General features: G+C 43.3%; 1 protein-coding gene across 5 annotated transcripts in view; it reads left to right on the top strand.

The window, feature by feature from the left end:
* ank1a (ankyrin 1, erythrocytic a) overlaps nucleotides 1–17604 on the top strand; it is a 90944-nt gene extending 73340 nt beyond the window's left edge. For 2 of the 5 annotated variants that reach the window (XM_063017513.1, XM_063017510.1), the window contains 6 exons: nucleotides 898–970; nucleotides 1389–1728; nucleotides 5737–5820; nucleotides 7961–8104; nucleotides 11414–11511; nucleotides 12697–17604. In XM_063017513.1, coding sequence (XP_062873583.1) covers nucleotides 898–970; nucleotides 1389–1728; nucleotides 5737–5820; nucleotides 7961–8104; nucleotides 11414–11488 — 716 coding nt within the window. In that variant the 3' untranslated portion in view covers nucleotides 11489–11511; nucleotides 12697–17604. Of the gene's footprint in view, nucleotides 1–342; nucleotides 971–1388; nucleotides 1729–3569; nucleotides 4025–5736; nucleotides 5821–7960; nucleotides 8105–11413; nucleotides 11512–12696 lie in introns of those variants that run through there. The other 3 variants (XM_063017512.1, XM_063017509.1, XM_063017511.1) reach the window with 2 other exon arrangements.
* The last annotated feature ends 1518 nt before the right edge of the window (nucleotides 17605–19122 follow it).

The following is a 19122-nucleotide window of genomic DNA, read 5'->3' as shown; positions in this document are numbered from 1 at the left end:
ATACTAAAGGTCTGTAGGGGTGTCTTTACTGTCCGGTTGGTACCAAAATTCCTCGGCCCTTTTCTCTGGTGGCAGTAACCTGTACAGTGTCAGCCAGCGGAGCAGACTCGGTGTTCCAGAGCCGCGGTTTTGCGTATTCGCCACGGTCCTACCGCTGCCTGTACTCTTGCGACTGGCTGATCTCTTGCTTGCGAGAACTTTCCCCATTCCACCCTTTACTCCCATCGTGACCCATTCCTCCCCACCCTTACCCTGGTTCGGAGCACACCCCTCCTAGGGCCCTAAGGAGGGGGATGGGGTGGGGAGGCGCATGTCAGTGTGCCTCTCTCTTTGTCGCTTCAGGTTATGGACTAGCCGTCCCGGACGAGTTGCTTTCGCCAGCCTCTGGTCAGCACAGCTTGACCTCCCCGATGGGCACCGAGCCCTACTGGCAGGAGGTATCGAGCATGGACTGCGCGCCCATCGCCACCACCGAAGAAGACACGCTGATGGAGATGTCCGAGGTGCAGGTGTGGCCGCTGGGCAAGAGCCCGTCTCTGGTGGCCGTGGAGGACACCACCTCGCTCGAGTGCAGCAATGCCGACGACTCGGAAGGACCGCTTTACGGGACCCTGGGTAGGACAGGCAGTGCCACGCCGGGCACGGGACAAGGCACGGGGTTGAGCGGGTCCATCGAGCTGCTGGAGGACCAGTCCTTCGGGGCGGACTCGGAACCCGCTACTCCTGGCACGGGGGTCAACATCAACGGGCTGGATAGAGGTCAAGGGTTGGAGATGGATGAGAAGGAAGAGGAGGTTGCGGTTGATGCAAGAAGGAGTGTTTCGGGGGGTGACGGTGAGGGTTTGGGAGAAGAAGGGAAGAGCTCAGGCTCAGAAGAAGGCTTGTCTGTCATTGCAGGGCAGCAGAGGATTTACTCTCGAATGTGTGAGTCCCCTGGGTTCGGTCGAATTGCTGATTGTAACGGCGACAGGTAAGTAAAATTTTTTTTTGCTCTTTACTTTTGTAGCTAAACTCCTAGGAAATTCTAGGAGCGTCCAGTTGGCGCAGTATATTAAGATTGCGACCGGTCAGCTGGGCGCCTTACAACAGGCACAACTGGCAATTAGTTTTCTGGGTGGGGACCAGACTTGAAAAAGGGGACTTGGTCTTTGGCGCTGTACAGAAGTGGAGGAATGTGGTGATCGGCGTGTGACTCTCCATGCGCAAGACTGGCCACACACAAATCCACTGAAGTACAGGCGCATAAAAAGGGGTCGTAGAGGGAGCATGTTAGGCAAATATACCCTCCTCAGAGGCAATAGGGGTCCACAGGACCACAGAAATTGGGTGGAAATGCATAACTAAGGTTCTTTGACAAAAAATACTGAAGCATAATTTTCCCCTCTCAGGTCGAGCGGCGGTTCCTTCCTCTCCTACCTCCAGGACCAGGCCAGCCCAGGATGGCATTCCATCCCGGATCCCGGTCAGAACTGGACAGGAAACTCGCAGCTCTCCAATTCCAGACAGGCCCGAGAGTCCATGATGTCTTCGGTGCGAGCCGCGGTGGACGGAGATATGAACCAGTCGCACCTGTCCCAGGAGGCCTTGCTCCAGCCGGTGCGGGACATGGGCCACACCGAGATCCTGCGCGGGCATTTCTGGGGGACGCAGCCTTTCGAGAAGGGTCTGGGCTTTCCCCACAGGGTACCCGAGATCCGAGGATGGGAGGACATGCGTCTCCGAGGACAAGTAAGAGCTTAGAGTCTGGATAGATCGCTGGGGAGGGCTGTCAGACCTCCAGTTGTGTTTGCACTATATGGTCAAAAGTATGTGGACGCCTGAGCTTATTTGGTGATTTGTCTCCTTTATTTGGTCTTGGCTCATCATACCATGCCTTAGTTGACCAAGTTTTGACCTCAGGGGCAAAGTCTTGCTTGAACAATGATAATCAGGACGAGTCTCCACAAACATTTGATCGTATAGTGTATAATGTTAGGGTATATCCTGCAAAGATCACACCCAGAGCACGATGAGGTGTATTTTAAGGGCTGACAAACTTGTTCCTTTGAATGTTTGCTTGAGTCTCTTGTTCTTGTCCTCTTTTTTAAATACTACCTTTATCCAAAGCGACTTACAGTACTGTGACAGTATATATTGCTCAAGCAATTGAGGGTTAAGGGCTTTACTCAAGGGCCCAACAGCAGCAACTTGGCAGTGGTGGGGCTTGACTCAGCGACCTTTTACCATATAGAAAGACTTAGTAGTTCTACAATTAATGACTGTAGTCCATCTGTTTCTCTGCATGCTTTGTTACCCCCTTTCACTCTGTTCTTCAATGGTCAGGACCCCCACAGGACCACCACAGAGCAGGTATTATTTAGGTGGTGAATCATTCTCAGCACTGCAGTGACACTGACATGGTGGTGGTGTGTTAGTGTGTGTTGTGCTGGTATGAGTGGATCAGACACAGCAGCGCTGATGGAGTTTTTAAACACCTCACTGTCACTGCTGGACTGAGAATAGTCCACCAACCAAATATATCCAGCCAAGGTCTATAAGATGACCAACTCAAACAGCAGCAACAGATGAGCGATCGTCTCTGACTTTACATCTACAAGGTGGACCGACTAGGTAGGAGTGTCTAATAGAGTGGACAGTGAGTGGACACGGTATTTGAAAACTCTCCACTCATACCAGCACAACACACACTAACACACCACCACCATGTCAGTGTCACTGCAGTGCTGAGAATGATTCACCACCTAAATAATACCTGCTCTGTGGTGGTCCTGTGGGGGTCCTGACCATTGAAGAACAGAGTAAAAGCAGGTTAAAAAGTATGCAGAGAAACAGATGGACTACAGTCAGTAATTGTAGAACTACAAAGTGCTTCTATATGGTAAGTGGAGCTGATAAAATGGACAGTGAGTGTAGAAACAAGGAGGTGGTTTTAATGTTATGGCTGATCGGTGTATATCTCTGATATCTCTGCTTTGTGTTGTTTTGTTGTTTTAAGTTATATATGTGTACAAATGACCCACTGTCCCAAGTTTTTTGGAACTGGCTTCACACACACACAGACATGTCATGTAAAATAAAAAAAACACCAAAGCCCAATAAGGGCAGTGCCAGTTGGTGCCAAATATAGCACCTGTCTCTCTCTGTCTATGTATACGACCTGTCTCTCTCATTCACACACACACACACACACACACACACACACACACACACACACTCCTGATTTACTTTACACCACAGGAAAGGAATCCATAAATATAAATACACGGACAGTAAGGTCACTGACTACAGTGCTCTTAATGTGTCTATGCATATAATAATAATTATAATAATAATATGTTTTATTTTATTATATACTGTCAATCTTATACTTTAGGTCACTTTACATGCATATCATATTACATTTAGTGCTTCTGTCCTGAGGAGCTTTACTGACCAGTTCGGCCAATGGTATTCCAAGCTTGCAGATCACACTGCAACAGGAGACGGGGGGGTGAAGTGGGGTGGGGTGTTGTGTTTTTGGAAACACCAGTGAGACACTGATTGGGAGAGAGACAGAGAGAAAGTGAGAAGGAGCTATAAGGATCTATCAGACTTGACTGACTTTTGGTCGCCCGGCTGACTGAACTTGGGGGAGAAAGTGGGATCGTTGGACCACCAGGAGAGAGAAAGCAGAAATGGACTCGGATCAGACTCCTCTGTAGGAATGGGAAACATTAAAGGTTAAGAGAATCCCCCCGACGTGTTTGAGAACAGAACCGGCAGGATCAGTTTGTGTTTGTACTGGCGTGTGAATCAGTGAGGCGAGATGTGGGCCCTGGTGACGGAGCTGCTCTTTAGTTTCGTGGTTCTGGCTTTTCTGGTGCTGAGCTGCCAGAGCGTGTTGCACATCGCCAGCGGGACGGTGCGCTCGGCGCTGACGTTCGTTCACGCGCAGCTGGACCGGGAGCTGGGGGAGGACGAGAACATAGCGGACGAGGAGGAGAACGTGACCACCCGTGTGGTGCGACGCAGGGTTATTCTGAAGGTACCTGAGTGTTGTGGAATGGGCTGAGCTGCCTCGCTGCCTAAGTAGAGAGGATTCTAATAAGACTGCTGGGATTGCCTTCACTTTCAGCGCTGAGGAAGCGTCAGATGATCCGTCGTTATTCAGTCAGATTATCAGTCAGAATTAAGGCGCCTCAGTATTTTAAGGTAGCTTAGAATTTAGACATGCCTTCTTCTCAAGAGGATGACGTAAAATGTATCTATGTAGACAGATCACTAAGTTTTCGGACAGACCCATTATTTGTCCAAGTTTGGTGAGGATTTTTGGGTTCAGAGTGGCCACTCGGCTCTTTTTTGTACCTCAGTTTGGAAAGCTGGACTTTTGACCACTTGGCAGTTTGGCTTGGGTTGAGTTGAGTACAATCAAATGTGTGGGCATCAGGACTTTTGGAAGCCCATATCCAAGCCTAATTTTAGTCAGACGTTTGGGGTTTGACGGATTGTCCTGTTGGAGCACCATATTCCCTCCCCAAGAGGAAAGAGGTCTCTAGAATCTGGTCACAATCTGGTCACCCTGAGTATAAGATAATTGTTTGTATAGAGCGCCCAAGACTTTCCCATTGCGATCCTTGCGAGTTTAATGGGTACAGTCAGCCTAGCTCGGTTAATACGGGCATTGAGAAGTCGCCAGCTATACTCGATCATAGTCATTCATGGAATTAGAGGTATTAGAAAGTCATACTACAGATCATTTTACACTACATTGCTGACTATATTATGGACTTTTAGAACAAATGTCCAGTGACGTACGTACACTATATGGGCAAAAGTATTGGGACACCCAATCTATCTAATTTTTGGATTTTATGTGTTTCAGGCACAACAGTTGCTAACTTGTAATAAATCAATTATAGAAATAAAATCATACGCTTCTAACTTTGCCGAAATAGTTTAGGGAAGGCTATTTCCAGTTCCAGCATGACACAAGCTCTATTAGGACCTGAAGGAAACCTCGTCCGTATGGAGCCCTGATCTCAGCCCTGCCGAACAGCTCTGGAATGAACCGGAACATCAACAGTGTGGACAGTGTGGACAGTGAGGCTTTCCTAACAATGCTCTTTTGACTGAATGGACGCAAATTCCCACATACATGCTTCAAATCTTGTAAGAAGCCCGCTCCGAAAAGATAAATAAATAGAGGTCACTGTATTTCAATAGCATTATTACGGTCATGGTCGGGTGTCTGAATACTTTTGGCCATATTGTGTACATAGGTTGTGTTTGCCAGCTGTATTTTGTATATAATGATGATAAAACAAGGGAATTTATTATTATTATTTGTTTTAGTCACTATTGGCCTTGGTGTGACTGGAAACGTCTCAATATCAAAGGGTTTCTCTATTATGACATCACAGCAAGACTTGAGCCAATATGTACTTGTAACACCTCCCATCATTCCACTCTTACAAGTACATGTTCCAGTACTGACTGTGTAAATGGAACGCAGAGCATGTGTCTCATCGCCAGTCATCCAGTGACAAGGTCATAATCACTATATATTGGGCCCCTCCCCAATATACTGGTGTTAGGACCCTTTAGTCTTCCTATCATTAGTTCCCCAACCCTTCAATCGTTCGATTCATGACTATGACCTTGTCAAAAAGCGCCTCTCGTGGTTGTGACCTGCTTTTGAACGCGCCGGGTGTCCGTTCGGCTCTTCACTCTGCCTCTCTGCTGTCATATATCACATAGGGCGACGAGGCCGTGGATCTTCCCGGGGAGCAAGTGAGTGAGGAGCAGTTTACAGATGAGCATGGCAACATTGTCACCAGAAAGGTCAGCTTCACCATGCTTTCTACAGCCCGTCGCTCGCGCTGTCGGGAAAATGATTATTGCGACGATAATCATTTTCTTTACTGTCACTGATGATGTCACGATGTGCACGTCAAACATGAAACATTTTTTTATAAATCACAGATTTTTTTAAAGGATTTTTAAAGAACAGAGACACATTTCACAGCTGTCATTAAAATAATAAACTCATAAATCAAATTATAGGATAAATAGAAATTACAACACAGCACAGCTACCTTAACGGTTGAATGTAAACCTAGAACATCCAGCGATGGTGCGAGGCTTCATGTTCTGTCTCAAATACAAAAATTCCCTTTCGTGTTTTAACACCCCTCCTCTGCGTCCACAGAATTGGTTGTTAGTTTTCCAAACTCAGTTACCTGAGTCGTGTTTTTAGCAGCTATACGAGACAAGGCGAGTTTATTTGTATAGCACTTGTGTCAATTCAAAGTGCTTTACATACAGATAAATTATAAAAGGATAAATAGTGCCATAGCATTAAAACCACCTCCTTGTTTCTACACTCGCTGTCCATTTTATCAGCTCCACTTACCATATAGAAGCACTTTGTAGTTCTACAATTACTGACTGTAGTCCATCTGTTTCTTTACATACCTTTTTAACCTGTCACCTTGTTCTTCAATGGTCAGGACCCCCACAGGACCACCACAGAGCAGGTATTATTTAGGTGGTGGATCATTTTCAGCACTGCACTGACACTGACATGGTGGTGGTGTGTTAGTGTGTGTTGTGCTGGTATGAGTGGATCAGACACAGCAGCGCTGATGGAGTTTTTAAACACCTCACTGTCACTGCTGGACTGAGAATAGTCCACCAACCAAATATATCCAGCCAAGGTCTATAAGATGACCTATGATTATTTAGGTGGTGAATCATTCTCAGCACTGCAGTGACACTGACATGGTGGTGGTGTGTTAGTGTGTGTTGTGCTGGTATGAGTGGAGAGTTTTTAAACACCGTGTCCACTCACTGTCCACTCTGTTAGACACTCCTACCTAGTCGGTCCACCTTGTAGATGTAAAGTCAGAGACGATCGCTCATCTATTGCTGCTGTTTGAGTCGGTCATCTTCTAGACCTTCATCAGTGGTCACAGGACGCTGCCCACGGGGCGCTGTTGGCTGGATGTTTTTGGTTGGTGTTTGGTTTTGGTTGGCTCAGTCCAGCAGTAACAGTGAGGTGTTTAAGAAGTCCATCAGCGCTGATGTGTCTTATCCACTCATACCAGCACAACACACACTAACACACCACCACCATGTCAGTGTCACTGCAGTGCTGAGAATCATCCACCACCTAAATAATACCTGCTCTGTGGGGGTCCTGACTATTGAAGAACAGCATGAAAGGGGGCTAACAAGGCATGCAGAGAAACAGATGGACTACAGTCAGTCATTGTAGAACTACAAAGTGCTTCTATATGGTAAGTGGAGCTGATAAAATGGACAGTGTGTGTAGAAACGAGGTGGTTTTAATGTTATGGCTGATCGGTGTAGATAAAAATAGCTTATCGAGTGCAAAATTTAGAGCTCAGTATGATTGCTAGGATGCCTCATAGTGCAGATCAACCAGTAAACATGAGGCACTTGAACGCTACATTACAATTCTAGGTAGGGCCTTAATCATACGTGTTCCTACGATGGGCCTTTATCATAGGTCAAACGTTTGGCTGCGTTTGGCTTTGTTTTGCAACCTGGTTCCAGATGCTGGTCCTATTCGTTATGCAAAGACTATGTTAAAGCCCGCGCTCGCTGCAGTCTGATCATTTATCACTGATCATCGTTTTCTACCAGAAATACTTTTTATAGTTCACACATACCAACGATAACAAGGAGAAAAATATAATAAATGATAGCAGGTGAACGAGAACGAAGGTGAAACTGGTGAAAGAGAAGGAATGGAAGGAAAGTCCCTACATCCTTTCGCCCACCATTCTCAGTTTACGTCTCTCCGTATGGTTTCCTTCCCCTCCTGTTGTTTTTCCTCCTCCGCTTCTGCTCTGTCCTGCATTTTACCTTCACTTTGTGTTTCTCTCTGCTTCACCACCATTCATTCATTTGCTCCCTCTCTCTCCTCACTTCCCGTGGCCTGGCTGGGTTTGTGTAGGTCGTGCGGAAGGTGGTTCGGAGGGGAAAAGGTCAGTTTGAGGGTCAGGAGCTCACGATAGATGGGCTGCCGCAGGACGCCGGCGAGCTGCAAGCCGACGCCGACCAGTTTCTCAACTATGCCGTCCTGGCCCGGGATGGCAAGGTGGGCTTTTGAGCGCGCCCTGTGGACTTTTTGAGTCGCGCGTGCTAATGCTGTGGACGCAGTGGATGAGCGTTTAGTTCAGGCTGTGACTAAATACAACACCCGAGGTCAATGTACCAACACGATTATAGTATAATAAACACTATATGGATGAAAGTATTAAGACACCTGTTCTATTTTTTTTAATTCACGCTTTTCAGCCACATTACTTGCTAACAGGTGTAAAATCAATTATAAAGTATAAAGGAAATCATATGTTTTAAAGGGAAGACCCTTTCCTGTTCCAGCATGACTGTACCCCTCTGAGTAGCTCAGCTTTCCCACTAAACAGCTCTGGAATGAACTAGAACATCAGCTAAGTCTTTCTTGATTCCCGCAGACATGCTTTAAAGTGTTGTTAGAAGAGCAGAAGAGCGGCTCTTGTTTGAGCTCGTGATCAGGTGTCTGAATACTTTTGGCCATATAGTGTGTAAAAGATATACTTTAAAAAACAAGGTTGACTTAATTTAATTGAAACATTATTGTCCTTGTAATGTCCATTACAAGCCATATACACCGATCAGCCATAACATTAAAACCACCTCCTTGTTTCTACACATATTGTCTATTTTATCAGCTCCACTTACCATATAGAAGAACTTTGTAGTTCTACAATTACTGACTGTAGTCCATCTGTTTCTCTACATGCTTTGTTACCCCCCTTTCATGCTGGTCCCACAGGACCACCACAGAGCAGGTATTATTTAGGTGGTGGATCATTCTCAGCACTGCAGTGACACTGACATGGTGGTGGTGTGTTAGTGTGTGTTGTGCTGGTATGAGTGGATCAGACACAGCGGCGCTGATGGACTTCTTAAACACCTCACTGTCACTGCTGGACTGAGAATAGTCCACCAACCAAAAATATCCAGCCAACAGCACCCCGTGGGCAGCGACCTGTGACCACTGATGAAGGTCTAGAAGATGACCGACTCAAACAGCAGCAATAGATGAGCGACCGTCTCTGGCTTTACATCTACAAGGTGGAGCAACTAGGTAGGAGTGTCTAAAAGAGTGGACAGTGAGTGGACACGGTATTTAAATAGAGAATGATCCACCACCTAAATAATAGCTGCTCTGTGGGGGTCCTGTGGGGGTCCTGACCATTGAAGAACAGCATGAAAGGGGGTAACAAAGCATGCAGAGAAACAGATGGACTACAGTCAGTAATTGTAGAACTACAAAGAGCTTTTATATGGTGAGTGGAGCTGATAAAATGGACAGTGAGTGTAGAAACAAGGAGGTGGTTTTAATGTTATGGCTGATCGGTGTATATTCACTAGTGGTCTCAGACTTTTTAGAATTAGATGATAAATATGAGGCTTGCTGGTTTATTAAGTAAATATAAATAAATAGAAAAGTGTGCAAATGAATTCTAACTAAGGTGAACAGGTAGCAGAAGTGCTAATGATGTTTAGCAATGAGTGTGAAGCCTTTTAGCATTAGCGCTTCAAACTGTAGTAGTGTGTCATGAACAGGGTCGACTCTGCACTCAGTATTATAATGTAATCGACTAAATAAAGCTAAATTATGTATGAGACATGATTGTTTGAGTATTAGCTTCATGCTAAAGGGAATTTGTTACCTTTTGACAACAGTGCTATGCTACGTTGTTTAACAGCACGAGGAAAGAAATAAAAACAAGCTTCACTGTTTTACAGCTGAATGATTTGGGTCAAATTATTTTTAGTGCACAAGTAACGTTGTTTTGTTATTATTTATGTGTTTATTTACGTGCTGAGGACTGAATTTGTTAGCTAGAACTTTTCATCAAGACTGGTGACACAGCTATAGCTTAGCTACATGATAATCTAGCAATAAAGTCTATCATAATAATAATAATAATAATAACACAATTATTATAAGTTGCTGGAAATTCTGTGGAATTGTAACTCTACCTTGTAACTACTGTAAGCTAAGCTAGCCAGCCTGTTAGCTATTTAGCTCTATGCTAACTTTTCAGTTGCTTCATTTTACTCTCTAGCATGGCCTCATAATTTCTGTTTATTCAATAAAACACACAAAGTAAGTCAAGCTAGCTTGGCTTCAACTGTATAAAACAGCACATGGAACAGTAGTCCCTGACAATTCAGGGGGACAAATTCAATATTTACGTCATTTTAAAATTCTCTTTGTGTGGATGATCGGATTCAAAAAAGGCAAATGAAACTGTTGTTACGATAGCTTGAAATGTTCCAACCTCACGAGATGCATCGTGGTTATTTTTCCCCAGCATGCGCATCATTTTCACGCTGCCCAAAAACGAGGAACCAGTCAGCAGTCTTGCACGGACGTGATTGGCTAGTGTGTGAGGGGGTCGCTGGAACAGGCTGGTCGTTGTGAGGCGGGACTTGTCGGTGCGCTCTCAGTGCAGGTCCCAAACCCGGATAGAAATAGGAGAGTCGTGTCAGGAGGGGCGTCCGGGGTAAAAACTGTCCCAAGACTAGAAATGTTCCAGAAGGAGCCGCTCAGGTGGCAGAAGCAATATAGATAATCGGAATTTAGTCATATCCAATTACCTGCAGACCTCCACTCCTGCCACGAAAGGGTCGCAAGTAACAGACGACCGCTTCTTTACACCTGCAACAAACAGGTTAATATGGAGATCCATAGCACGCACAGAGAGTCACGCACTGATCCCCATTATCCCCCGTCTCTGTGCAGCAACATCAATCAGCCAGCAGAGGTCGTAATTGCAGCAGTTATGAGGAATCCCTACAGCCCTCCCTCCCTCATGATGAGCCAATCATTGTCTGAATAGGCGCCCGGCTGGTCGATAGCAGGGCTGAGATTCTAACTCGCAAACTCTATAGATGTCAGCACTGCTTCATGTTCTTTAAATGTACTTAATTTCCTAGTAAACTACAAGTTATTTAGGGTTGGTTCCTCTTTGCGGGCATCCATTTGTCCTCGTTAATAACCCACGTTCGATGTTTCGCCTTGTACGCCATTAAAATGTCTTTAATCTAATAAAAACGAACGTCTTTCTGCGTCCTGTTAGTCGTTTCTCATCCTTCTCCCTTCTCTCTCTTCCTTTTCATGCCTTCACGCTCGCCATCTAAATCTGGACCGCAACCCCTACCGTACCTCTCACATAACCCCTCTCACCCCCCCTCCCCCACTGTATTTCTGGCCTCCCCGTCCACTCCGTGTCCCCCACGCTGCACCTTTTCATTTCCTCTCATCCATTTCCTGTCACATTTTGGACTGTTCCATCTGCTGCTCCTGTGCCGCTGCTCATCACCCCCTGTTCTTCCTCACTCTCGATAGCTGGAGGTTGTGGATGTGAAGAAGGGCGGGGCTCAGATAGTGAAATGCGCCACTTTGCGGAGGGTAAAGCAGTGAGCGGCGCTCCCGCCGCCGTCCAGGTACAGGCTAGAGGCGTAACGCCGCCGCATTTAATCCTGCTACTGATGAGGATTAAATAAACGTTTAATACAGCAGATGTTACAATTAATTCATCATTAATCATTATTAGACTGTTAGAATAATAGAGTTTTGCACGGATTATATTAATATGAAATATTTATATCATTTTTATGTAATGCCAGTGAAAACTGTATGGTTAAAAGTATTTGGGCACCTGACCATGTGCTTGTCGGACGTCCCCTTTCAAAAACAAACGGTACTAAAATAAAGTGACCTCTGTGTGACCTTTTCAGCTATAACAACAGCCACTCTTCTGAGAAGCCTTCTCACAAGATTTTGTACTGTGTCTGTGGGAATTTGTGCCCACTTTGTGCGGTGAGGCTAGACGTTTTCGAATCATTAATCATGTCTTCATTGAGTAGGTGTATATTTGCAGTGACTATATTGAGACAGAGCAGAACAACAGGTAGTGTGGGTGCTGCACAGTAGTGGGTCCCAAAGACCTGTGTTCGAACCTTGAGTCAGTATGTGGACCCATGCAGTATATGAATTAGGTAGTCCTAATTTCCCTCTGTGTATGTGAGTGAGAGCGTTTATAACTTGGAAGCCAGCGATAGCACTTTGATTTAACAATGGCGCCCTCAATGGCGCACGAACGGGCACGAATTCCCACAGACACAGTCTCGTACAAGACATCTCCAGAATAATGGGCGCTGCTGAAGCCGTCCTCGTATCAAAGCTATTCTGGTAGCACACCAGTCGGACCGTTGACACCGGTCAGCTGGGCGCCATCTAGCTGGCATAACTGGTGGTGCCTGCAGCAGACACGTTTCTGCTAGGGCAGGATGAACGGACTATGTGGGAGGCGCCTGAGCAGAGTGCATGGGTGAAAAAGGGTTCCGCTAAGGGCTGCACATGGTCCTGACCTCAGCACCACTGGACCGCTCTGGAATGAACCGGAATGTGCAAACACTTTCGATTAAATGGACACAAATTCCCACAGACCTGTAATGTAAAAAGGTCACTATTTTAATACAGTTTGTTTTTGAAATGGGATGTCCGACAAGCTCATGGTCAGGTGTCCAGATACTTTTGGCTCCAATCTTGTATGTTATGTATATTTCTTTCGTATGTTATGTTCGCATCCCATCTAAAATGACTTTGTTTTTCTTATTCCCCGACAGGATCTGTCCGCCAAACCCAAACCCTCCCTCATTGACACATGATGAGCGCCGAGCACCGCCGGGAGAGCGAGGAAACGAAGGGGGCGCCGCCGGACGACTTTTGTGACTCCTTTAAAAAAAATAAAATAAAATAAAAAACCGACAAACCGAACCGATGCAACCAGAACTAGGCTAGACGCATGATTTCATAAAAAAAAACGAAAACCAAACCTAGAAAAAAAGAGAAATGTTGATAAATGAAAAAAAAGCATCCGAGAAGTGCTTCCTGTTACCCCCTGTATCAGCATGTGAGGTGCTGCTGCATGGCTTGCCTTTATACACCACAGACATGAAAGGGTGATGACATGATGTATGAGGGGCATGAAATTAGGGAAGAGTTCACCCCCCTTCCTACATCCAACACACACACGTACACATACACACACGTACACATACACACACCCACCTCCCTGTTTAGTGTGGGTCAGGTGGGGGATTTAGGTTTACTAAACCTGGATCACGCAGCTTTCCGGATCGTGTTCGCACCCGGATCTGCAACAGCTCGTCCGAAATTCGAGTCTTCCGATAACCTAACGTCCCGACTTCTGAACTTCTGACTTCTAGCACTGATACTGTGCATAACGCAATATATGCACTAAATATTAGTTCAACGTGTGCCGTGTCTGTACGTGTGGTTACGTTCCAGTCGAAAAAAAAATAACATGAAAAACGATGTCTCGATCTAATCTATGTGATGATGCTGCTGATATTTACTCATGTGTTTGTTTAATAATTAATTCAGTATAATCGACAGTATGTACAACGTCACAACGTCACACGTTTGCAAATTCCTGTCCAGTTTTATGTTTATTATTATTTTTATTAGGTTTTTTTCAGTTTGTTTGTTGGTTGTTCTTGTAGTTCATAATTTCTGACCTTCTGGCCGACAACTGGACAAAATAGTGCTTCCAATAATCTGTGGACTTTATTTTATTTGAGGAATGATTGGCGTATTGAATGTGAAAGTATCACATCACACACACACACACACACACACTTTCTAGCGGTATCGTTTTTACACTCACGCTCAGTGAAAATGTAGCATCCAAGTCTTCCATTCGAAATATTCAGTAGCTCAGGTTCTGTTTGGCTCGGACGGACGCTGAGAACGCGGTATTATTTTTAGCTCTCGCTTTCTTTTGGTCATATATTTTCTATATATTTTGTAACATTTTGGTTATTAATAGGGTAGCGAAGGAGGAACTATATGGGGAATAGGAGAGAGATATGCGCAGCAAAAATATTCGCAGACTTGCCTGCGGTTCCATATTCTTAACACAGGGGCGCCAAATCTCCAAATGCTTTCTTTTAGTCATTTATCTTTTATATATATTTTGTAACATTTTGGTTATTGAGTGGTTAGAGAAGGAAGAACGATATACAACATAAAACATGGATTTTGTAAGAGTTTGCGCAGCAAAATATTGGCCGACTTGCCTGCAGTTCCATGTTTTGTACACAGGGGCGCCAAATCTCCAAGTGCTTCCTTTTAGTCATATATTTTCTATATAGTTTGTAACATTGGTTGGCGTAGGAAAAACGATATAAAACATAAAACATGGGTTTGGATTTTCCTCAACAAATAAGTAAATATTGGCCGAGTTGCCTGCAGTTCTGTATTCTGAACACAGGGGCCACCAAATCTCCAAATGCTATGTGCAGCACTTTTAATACTATAAGCCGGTATTATTAAAAGTGAATAATAAAATATTCAGTAACTCAGACACTGAGAACGTGGTATTGACGGACGAGGCCAAAATTAGCTCCCGCTTTCTTTTAGTCGCTTATTTTCTTTATATTTTGTAACACTGGTTAGCGAAGGAAGAGCGATATAAAACATAAAACATGGGTTTGGATTTTCCTCAACAGATAAGTAAATATTGGCCGACTTGCGTGCAGTTCCATATTTCGAACACAGCGGGCGCCAAAAATTGATGACTTTGTTCCTTAAATAAATGGAACGAGTCAGCGTGAGAAATATGCAGTACCGGTGCCAATCAGAAGGGGGAGATTAGTGGTACGCAGCACTGTAAATACTGCAATAAGCAACCACTGAGCAAGCAATAGACTTTTCTCATTGCTTTTCTATTTAAAATGCAATACCCGCGAATACAATACACGGACGTTATTGTTTGAATAAATTCTATTTATTAGATTGTAGATGGTTTTTATAGATGTTGGAACGATTCGGTTAAATGATACGACAGTAGAGACGCAATATTTTTTTTCTTTTATCTTTTAAATAACATTTTTATTTTTATTTTTCTTCATGATACCAAAGCCCATGTAGCCAAATCAAAGTAAAAAAAAACATATATTCTAAATATATTGTGTCCTCGTGGTAGTGATTTTAAAGCAATATATTTCCTAGCGTTCGTCCTGTTTGTAGCATAGCTACAGAACGAAATGCTACATGTTCGTGCGGTTTTCATGCAAATTTACTCTTCCGGGCTGCACGAAGATACTTTGCGAACACTGTGATTAGACTGCAGCACTGTCCCACCAACAATTGTTCAACCATCGTGTCGATTTGGACGTGTAGCTACAAGTTTTCGCAAGAACGATGTAAAACTTGGATTTTGGAGTCGACCTCGGTCCTCAACTGGTTATATTTTTAATTTTAGTCTTAATTCGGGTTCCCAGTACAACTGAGACAGCTAACAAAGAACTGACCTGAATAATGATTTCAAAAAAAGTCGTCACAGTAGGCAAAATCAGTAAAAAAAAATAGAGAGCAATGATTTGTGAATGCTGTTGACCTGTGACCTTATGATGTCACAAAATTTCTTAAAGTTTACACATACTTTCCATTAATTTTTTATTTTACTTGCATTTTGCCTACTGTCTTAACTTTTTAAAACTCTATTTATAGTATAAACGAACAAAATTGTAAGTAAAGCTGTAGAAAGTAAAGACTCTGGGTGGGACCTGACAATGTAGCCTCGCTCAGAAAAACATCATCATGCCTGAACATAATAACTCCTTCTTTTATGTAGCACGATACCTTATACTCTGATGTATGTAACAGAACTAGACTGCTTATGTGTAGCTCCTGTGTAGCATTATTTTGGTTTTATGAGACTCAGCCGACGCTTCGTTTGGATTTTGCGACCACGGGCAGGTTGTTCATGTGTAGAAGACAATCCACTGGTGAGGTTTTGTGGAAAGGAGAGTAGAACCGCAATCAGTGTAAAATCTACGTTCACTGTAGGAGAGACACAAATAGTAAAAAAAAACTATTAAACCCACTTGGAGTGAGTTACTGCAGAATTATTGGACATATCCATCAGATATTTGGTATATACATCAAATGGATGGTGGATTCTGAAAATATTCACACCTCATGACTTTATGGTGTCGTGGATTTGATTTTGAATGAATTGACATTGTACCTAACGATATACACTTAATCAATCATAACAATGACGTAACTCAAAACTGAAATTGTGGCATCTTGTTTGTTTTTATTTCTCCTAACGTGTCCAGAACTTGCAATTTCTTTTAACTCTAACCCTAACCCTAATCCTTTTCTCTCAAATTTTTAGCGCATCCAATTGCCCGATTGCGTCATGCTTTCTTTTGTCACTTACACTAGGCGAGTGCAGGGCAACTCAGCCTTGTGTACGGAGAGACACACCCTGATCAGCACTCTTTCCCCGCCTCTGTGCAGGTGCCATCAATCAGCCAGCAGAGGTTGTAGTGCATCAGTTACGAGGAGTTCCTATCCGGCTTAATACTCCACCCCATATGAACAACAGGCCAATCGTTGTTCATGTGGCCGCTCATCCCAGCCGGATGGCTAGCGTGTTTTTTTTTTTCTTCAAATCCACTGTAAAATAAAGTGCAAAAATGGGAAGATGTCTGAATACTTTCTGAATTTACTGTCCATTTGTTGTTGAGCATCGTAAATTAGGTCATTTTATTTTCCCAAATCTGATTACACAAGATTTGAGACACAAACATACTTGAGGTGCATTAGTTACCACTTTATTTACCTTATTTTATTAATTATTTTACATTAAAACTATTTCTAACTGTAGATGTCAGAATGTGCGATAAAAATGCTACTGACCAGCAACGTGCAAGACATGAGCCACTTTTTTTCACCGATTTAAACTGTCAGTTTGTAAAGTGGTGATTTTATTATTCCTATTATTCTATTAAGTAATATTAAGTGTTAATTCTCACCGATTCTGCTGCTGAGTTTAACATAAATGATGTCACATTTACACACGTGCACTGATAAGATTTCCGGGATGTTACTCACTACCGGTGGACTTGTATACGATGTACAGACGGGGGGGTTGTTCCGAATCGTGGGGATTAAACCGGTTTCATGCAAAAATGTAAACTCGTGCAAAAACTAGCCGACACGTACTTTTATCTTCTAGAGAATGGATCGAAACTAGCAACTCAATAGCATATTAATCTTGAAAAAGGAATGCAAACTGCACACATGCACAGAAATGTTTTTTATATATATAAATATACAGAGAAATTCTATATACAAATGAAGTATATATATATCCGTATATATTTAATTAGAATGCTTTGCTATTGCTAATGGGAATTTATTACCTTCTATCGGGGATTACAGTTCTATTATGGATGTACCTATAGCACCCGGGACTTGAGGTATGCCTGCAACTTGGAGAATATTAAGGCCTTGTGGGTCTGATTTGGATTTCATTATTATTTTGTATTGTTATGGAGATGAGAGGACAGTGAACGGTATTTGTACACGGGTCTGCGGATCAGCACTGATCTGATCTGACCTGAGATGTATACTGTACGTATAGACGACTCACCCTGTACACCAGCTCAAAAAAACGACATTTACAGGATTAATAAAGAAATAACTACTCACTAGTGCTGACGTCTTGTCCTTTTTTTTTACTCAAATTATTAAGAATTTTAAAAACAATTAAATCACTTTTCTACATCGTCACCTTCCTTTGCGATGCATTTTTCCCAGCAGCGTTGTACCAACTTTTTAATGCCACAAGCAAAAATTGTTTTTGGTTGAGCTCGTAGCCACTGATGCGCCGCTGCTTTCACATCAGCATCACATGAAAATCTTCTTCCCCTTAAAGCTTCCTGAGCATTCAAAAAGGTGGAAATTAGATGGCGCTCTGTTCCAACATAAGGGCCATACATACAGTATATGGTCAGACAAGTTTGCTTGGAAGGACTTCCAGTGGCCGTCAGAGAGCCCTGACCTCAACCCAATTCAACACCTTTGGGATGAAGTGGAACGTCCGTAGTCAGCCAGGCCTGAACTTGCAAATGTCACTACAAAACTTGTAGAAAGCCGCAATTACTCACTAAAGCTGAGACGTCCAACAAGCTCATCGTCAGGTGTCCATATACTTTTGATCATATAGTCTATATTGTTTAAATCCATTAAATATTCCCATAAATATTATGGGGCAGTGGTAATCTAGTGGTTAGCGCGTGTATATGGTCAGACAAGTTTGCTTGGAAGGACTTCCAGTGGCCATCAGAGAGACCTGACCTCAACACAGTTCAACACCTTTGGGATGAAGTGGAACGTCAGCCAAGATTGACCTCACAAATCACACACCAAAAACCACAACTACTCACTAAAGCTGGGACGTCCAACAAGCTCATGGTCAGGTGTCCATATACTTTTGGCCATATAGTATATATTGTATATTGCTTAAATCCTTGAAATGTTTGGTGTCTCCAAATATCCTAACCCTAGACTCTACAGACTCTCAGAAGTGAGTGTTTTCTTGTCACTGGGCTGGTACGTCTGGTGTGTTTCTATTGACGTGGTAAACCAACACAGTGTTTTTTCAACTCATATAAGACACACAATGCACAATTTTACCGATAGGTGTGTTTACACTGTCTGTTATTCCACAAAGTCACTCTCAGACCACCCAACTCTAGTAATACCATGTTTTTTACAATGCGGTGATTCCAGCACCTGAGGACATCGACCATTCTTCAAAAAAGGGCCGCTAACACCCGGCCTCTGACGACGCCCCCGGATCGACAAATGTCGGATGTAAAAAGAAGTCTACACACCCCTGCAGACCAAGGTGAATCATTTAGGAACTTTTCGCACCTTTTGTACAATTTAATTCAAAAGAAAAATAAACTGAAATCTTTTAGGGTTAAAAATAATAATAATAATAATAAAATGATTTTACGACAGTGGTTTTGGGTAGGAGTCTATCGGCATGGCACAGCATGGCACGTTGTGATTTGGCAACCTTTGCTCGCTCTTCCTTGTCAGATTGATTTTCTATTACACATTTTCTATAGGATAGAAATCTAAATTATTTATACAGTATTTGCTGAGTTTAAAATATTAGTAAGAATTAATGCAGTGTATTTTTAATATGGTATTTATTTGGA

The sequence above is a fragment of the Trichomycterus rosablanca genome, chromosome 21 (assembly GCF_030014385.1).
Source record: "Trichomycterus rosablanca isolate fTriRos1 chromosome 21, fTriRos1.hap1, whole genome shotgun sequence".
Lineage (NCBI taxonomy): Eukaryota > Metazoa > Chordata > Actinopteri > Siluriformes > Trichomycteridae > Trichomycterus > Trichomycterus rosablanca.
Note: the sequence above shows the minus strand (reverse complement) of the source record. Positions and strands in the feature narration are given on the sequence as shown.